Source organism: Melospiza georgiana, chromosome 2, assembly GCF_028018845.1.
Source record: "Melospiza georgiana isolate bMelGeo1 chromosome 2, bMelGeo1.pri, whole genome shotgun sequence".
Lineage (NCBI taxonomy): Eukaryota > Metazoa > Chordata > Aves > Passeriformes > Passerellidae > Melospiza > Melospiza georgiana.
In genome coordinates, this window is record NC_080431.1 from 31,429,634 (window position 1) to 31,435,633 (window position 6,000).

General features: G+C 48.0%; 1 protein-coding gene across 1 annotated transcript in view; it reads right to left on the reverse strand.

The window, feature by feature from the left end:
- TM9SF2 (transmembrane 9 superfamily member 2) overlaps positions 1 to 5,383 on the reverse strand; it is a 28,287-nt gene extending 22,904 nt beyond the window's left edge. Inside the window, exons 1-2 of the mRNA XM_058045671.1 lie at positions 5,225 to 5,383; positions 473 to 540 (exon numbers count right to left, since the gene is read on the reverse strand). Of these exons, the coding sequence (XP_057901654.1) occupies positions 473 to 540; positions 5,225 to 5,356 (200 nt within the window). The 5' untranslated portion in view covers positions 5,357 to 5,383. The remainder of the gene's footprint in view (positions 1 to 472; positions 541 to 5,224) is intronic.
- Positions 5,384 to 6,000: the final 617 nt, after the last annotated feature.

Genomic DNA, 6,000 nt, shown 5'->3' on the forward strand with positions numbered 1-6,000 from the left:
TGATACATTTAGTGCACTCCTATGGATGTGTACAAAGAAAACATTTAACACCTCATTAAGATAATCGATGGGATGTTCGCACCTCATTACCACTTTAACTCATCTGGCAGCGGCTACTAAAGACAGAGGTAATACTTTGATCTACAGTGACAACTGATGCAGTAAAGTATCATATATTTATACACACAGATTTTAACCTTAAGTTACACTACAACAGCGATTCAACCTGCATGAGGGCCTATAAATCCATGCACTGAAGTTATGAGCAGAAAACTGAGGCAAAAGAAGGAATGTAGGCATCCATCTGCTCACTGAAAATTCTGTATTTGTAAACTTATGTTAGCAAAATAAACAGCCATGCCTCAGTGGCACACTGCTGTAAGAAGTAGTACATAATACTATAAGGTAAATGAAATCCATCTTTTTGGAAGAACTGACAATTCAAACGGCACAAATGGTACCATATACTTACGCAGTGTATTCGTAGGGGAGCACAGACTCCACTGAGTCAAGCCTGTTCACAAACAGCTCGATTCCAGACTGAAAGAGCAGAGATAATCAGCAGTTACATTTAAAGCACTCCTTCAACTCCCATGGATATACAAAAATAGGTTTGTTAGAATAAGGTTAAGGAAAGTGAAAATGTAAGAGTTGTGTAATGGTACATCTTGATGTGTAATGAACTGTATCTGCTGGGAGCACAAGTAAGGCACTATCTAACCATCACAAAAGCAGCGACCACATGACAAAAACACTTAAAGGCTAACATAACCATTCCAATTACAAGATAGCAGGAAATCATGCACAAAAATAATATCATTAGCACAGCTGCCAGTGTTTGAGTTTAATGTACCAAGTCATATTAGTTATCATCACAACTTCTGTGTAATAGAAGTCTTAAAAGAACATGAAGGAAAGTGCAGATGAGACCAGTACTTCTCCCTGTAATTAAGGATGCTCGACAATTTTATATGTGTAGTAACTATAAACTGAACTATGATCATTTAAACAATGCATTCAGACTGATATATTTTAAGTTTAAACAGAATCTCTTTTCAAAGAGAAGGCAAGGATACCCACATTTACCTTCCAATAGAAGTTTTTCACTAACTCTATCAATTTGAGTAAGAACCTGAAATTCAGTCTACTCTGGTTTCAGACTAGTTTAATCAATATACATTAATTACAGATGGGCTACTCCACTTCTGTTGAAAGGGACAGGACTCTCACTCTTCCCTCTTAGTCTCAAAATCCCTTCCCTTATTCTAGTCTTGCAGTTCCAATAAAATTCAAATGTTTGCCATACACTGCTTTTGGCAGTTATCTGCTTGCACAGTAAACCAATCTAATGGACTTAAACACCAAAAGACTTAAACAAAAAAATGTGAAGAGCAGTTCTTAGTATCACAGCAGGCTGTCCTCACTTCAGCTGGGATAGAATTTACTTCTTAGTAGCTGGCACATTGCTGTGTTTTGTATTCAATGAGCGAATGATGTGATAACACACTGAAGTTTTAGTTGTGGCTAGGCAGTGCTTACCCTGAGTCAAGGACTTTTCAGTTTCCCATGCTCGGCCAGCACAGAGGTGCACAAAAAGCTGGAAGGGAACATGGCCAGGAGAAGCTGCCCTGAACTGGCCAAGAGGCCACTCCATACCATGGAATGCCACACTCAGAATGTAAACTGGGAGGGCTGGCTGGAAGGGGATGATCACTGCTCTGAGATGGGCTGGGCATCCATCAGTGGGTGGTGACCAATTGTATTGCGCAACTTGTTTTGCCTGGATTTCATGCCCCCCTCTCTCTCTCTCCCTCCTTTTCATTAAAATTATTATTCCTTTTTCTATCATTAGCAGTATGAGTATATTTTTTTCAATTAAACTGTTCTTATTTCAGCCCACAAGTTACTTTTTCCCCCATTTCTCCTCACCATCTCACTGGGGTCAGCAGGGAACACACAGCTGTGTGGTTCTTAGTTGCCAGCTAGGGTTAAACCACAACACAAACTGAGCTGCCTTACTGTGTAATCAGACAAAAGCTGAAGGGCAAAACAAAGGTGAATGCCCTCAAGAGCAAACCCTCTCCCTTTCAACAGCAAGCCATCTATTTTCTTACCAACAGAGGAGCATTTCCTCCCTATGAAAATTCACTCAAGTTTAGCCAAACCAAGAAATTCTGGAGGAAAAGAAAAGCCAGAAATGTTGACATGTATCTGTAGCTCAGATACTTCAGTTGGGTACCGTGTTTTACTGATATAACTCAGCTGTCCATGTGCAAGTCAGGATGCAGTCCTGGGAGCCACAGAAGTTCTGTGAGCTGTTAGCATAACCCACTAAGTGAAGACACACCTTCAGGCTCAGCTTTCCCCTGCCCTAAGCCATGCAGACCTGCTGCTCACCTCTGGGTAGCCTATGCTTGCCATAACTCTGCAAGTCACTTCAACTCCCAAACACAACAGGAAACTAGACTGGCCAAAAGTTGGATAGTTTCCTGCCATGTTAAGCTCAAAAGCACAACAAGTAACAGAGCTGAGTCAATGCAGAGGACAGGAACACATTGCCCAGGGGAAGGCAGCAATGAAATCTCTCACTCTCAGCAGCAGCAGGGACTTAGACTGCCTCAGCTGGCCATAGAACCGTGGCCTTAAATTAGCTACTTTCATCAGAGGAGATTTACTGAATGCTGCAATGTTTCCTAAGAATTTTATACGCATTTACGCATTACTGCAGATCAGCACATTTGATGAACCATTTCCATACAACACCAAACCCTTTTTGGAGCAGTCAGGATTTTTAAAAACTGAGTAAGGATTCTTGATCTTTAGGCAAGAATTACTATTTCAGTCTGCATAGATCCCATTCCATTTCTGATGATTTTCTTACCAAAACCAGAAGAAGCAGCCAAACTGAGCTTGCCCAAGCAGATTGGCAGGAAACTTGAAGAAAGGGGGAAAGCCACAGGTCTCACTGCTCTTAGCTACATGCCCTGTAAACATCTCATCCCACCTCACCAACACAGGACAGGAGACCACAGGGATCATAACAGACAAATAGTAGGTACTGAGATCTGGCACGTGGATCGAAATCCTCAGGCAGAGGAAAATGCACTGAGATTGCAATAAACAGTGATAACTGCAAGAAACCTGTCCAAGGAAGCTTCATTTTATCCACTTACATAAATATGATACAGCAATAATGCAATCATATTTTGTTCCTCCTTACCAGGAACCAGAGTACATTCAGCTGCAGACTACATGGAGAGAATCAGATGTGAAGAGTGCTTTAGACTTCTCCATATGCCTATGTCTAATGTGGAAATTGCTAAGAGGTGGCTAATTGCAGAAAGAATTTTTGCACTACTGCAGCTGTTGAGGTGTTCAGCTGCCTGATGGTGGTACATTTAAATTACCCAAGTACCTCATGTCACATTTATTAAATGATAAAATCTCAGGAGAAGACAAACATTTTGTATGTGTTTTATGAGGAATAAAAATGCAGAGATATCTGAGAGAGATTACCCCATATGTGTCTCAGATTGATTACAAAATACAGTAGGCTATAAGGTCCACCTGACTTAAAAAAAATAAATCTGCCTTCTACAAGCTTAAAACAGGAATAATCCAAACATTGCCATGTTTTTCAGGGATGTTGTGAAAAAACACAAACTGCAGCTTGAAAGCTTAAGCCTGTATTTGAAAAAACCCCATTCCTTACGAGGGTGGTGCAGCACTCTAACAGGTCACCCAGGGAGGAGATGGCTACTCCATGCTTGGATGTTTCCAAAGCCTGCTTAAACAAAGGTAGAGCTGAGTTGATCTAATGTTGACAAGAGTGGTGTTTTCTGTCCTCTCATGCTCCACACTCATAAGGCTGCAGTATGTGACCTGCTGAGGTCACTTCCAAACACCATTTCTGTGGTCCTATAAAAGAATGTCCACAGGACATTTTACTACTACAACTGAACAGCCTTCATTGTGTGCTTGGCTTATTCCCAGCTCAGCTGATTCAGGACAGCAGAAGGATAAAGTCAGCACATGGTATTTACCAAAAGCATACAGTTTTAAGGAAGCTCTTATTCTGAAGAATTATAAACCAGTGTTTCATGCAAGGCAGAAGCTGAAAGCTCAGAAAGTGCAAGACAGCCGCTTTCTACAGTAGTAAGACCATGGATCATAAAACTGATTAGCCTTGAACTTTCTCATTCAAGTATTAAAGCACAGTCTGCTGTAATTTCCATCACAGCAGCAGGAAACAACTTCAAAAGGTGCCCCAAAGGAGCAAAGACAATTTTTCATCAGAGGAGATTTGCATTAATGCTCCCCACCGATATCCTTACAAATGAGTTACTTGGTTATGCAAACTTCGCTTGTCCCTTCTGCAGACATGAAGGTAAGTTTAAGCTTCACTTGACACTCCGGGCCCTGGCAGCCCCTACACTCCAGGTTCCTGCAGCCAGGAAGACACAGCAAGGAAAGTGTTACGGGATGTTTACTTTGGTATCTGCTCCAGCCACCAGCTGCTCGCTCCTGCCAAGAATCACACACACACCCCTCGGCATGACCTGTCACTGCCATCCTTACTTGCTGCAGCTTCCTGCAGGGATTTGAAAGGACCCAAGCGATAACCGGCCGGAGCTTCCTACTTTGCTACTTGCCCGACGTGGCCCTAAGTCACAGGATGAGCCGACAGCTCTCTCCTTCCCTCGCAGGGATCGTGGTCACTTCCCAGCCAGGCCGGAGCAGAGCCAGGCAAGCACCTCTCCATTCCGCTGGGTCCTCTGTCTCATCAATTTCCGTTTCAAGGAGCAATGGTCATAAACTAAATTACAAGAAGTTTCACCTCCACACGAAGAGGAACTTCTTTACGCTGAGGGTGACAGAGCACTGGAACAGGCTGCCCAGAGGGTCACGGAGTCTCCCCCTCTGGAGACATTCACACGCGGTCCTGTGTCACCCACTCCCGGTGACCCTGCCTTGGCAGGGGGGTTGGACCGGGTGTCTCCAGAGGTCCCTTCCAACCCTAACAATTCTGTGAGCAACTTGAGCACAGCGGGAACGGAACCACGCTCGGAGCCCCGGCAGCCCCAGCCCCGGTACGGCACGGCCAGGAGGCTCCAGACCCTCGGGACAAACTCCACTACGCAGCCCCGCGGCAGGGGGACAACACCCAGGCCGCGCCACGCCCGGGCGGCCTCGGGGGCCTCCCATCAGCGCCCCCCGGGCTCACCTTGCACTCGGGCTTCTCCTTGCCGGCCTCGCAGAAGTTGACGGGCGCCAGGCCCGGCAGGTAGAAGGCGGCGGCGGGCGCGGTGGCCGCCGCCAGCGCGGCAGCGATGAGGAGAAGCGGCCGCAGAGCCATGTCCGGCCGGGGGAGCGCGGGGCGGGGGCCGGCGGGGCCGGGGTCGCTGGGCGGCTGCGGGGCCGCGGCTCCGTCTCTCGCCCCCCGCGCGCGCCCTGACGCGGCAGCGCCGCTTCCGGCTCCCCCCTCGCGCGCGCGCGCGACACGTCGTCACCCGCCGCGCGCGGGGCCGCCAGACCGAGCGCCGAGGGGGGGGCGGGGCCGGCGCGCGCGTTCGCTTCCGGGGTGTCTCGCGCCCCCGTTGCCACGGCAGCGCGGCCCCGCCCGCCCCGAGCGGCTCGAGCGGCGGGGGCGGGAATGCGTGAGGGGAGCCCGGGGAGCGGGCCGGGCGGTGAGCGCGCCCTGCTCTTCGGGTCTGGGCTCCTCCGTACGAGAGAGACCGGAGCTCCTGGAGTGGGTCCAGCGCGGGGTGAGACAAAGATGATCCAGGAAATGGAACATCTCCCCTCTTACCAGGACAGGCTGAGAGGGTTGGGCCTGCTCAGCCCCGGGAGGAGACGGCTGGGACGGGAGCTCATCCATGTTTATCAGTGTCGAAGGGAGGGTGCCCAAGGATGGAGCCAGGCCATGCTCGGTGGTGCCGAGCAATAGAACGAGAGAAATCGGGCAGAGACCGGTGCACGGGAAGTTCCACCTGAACGTGA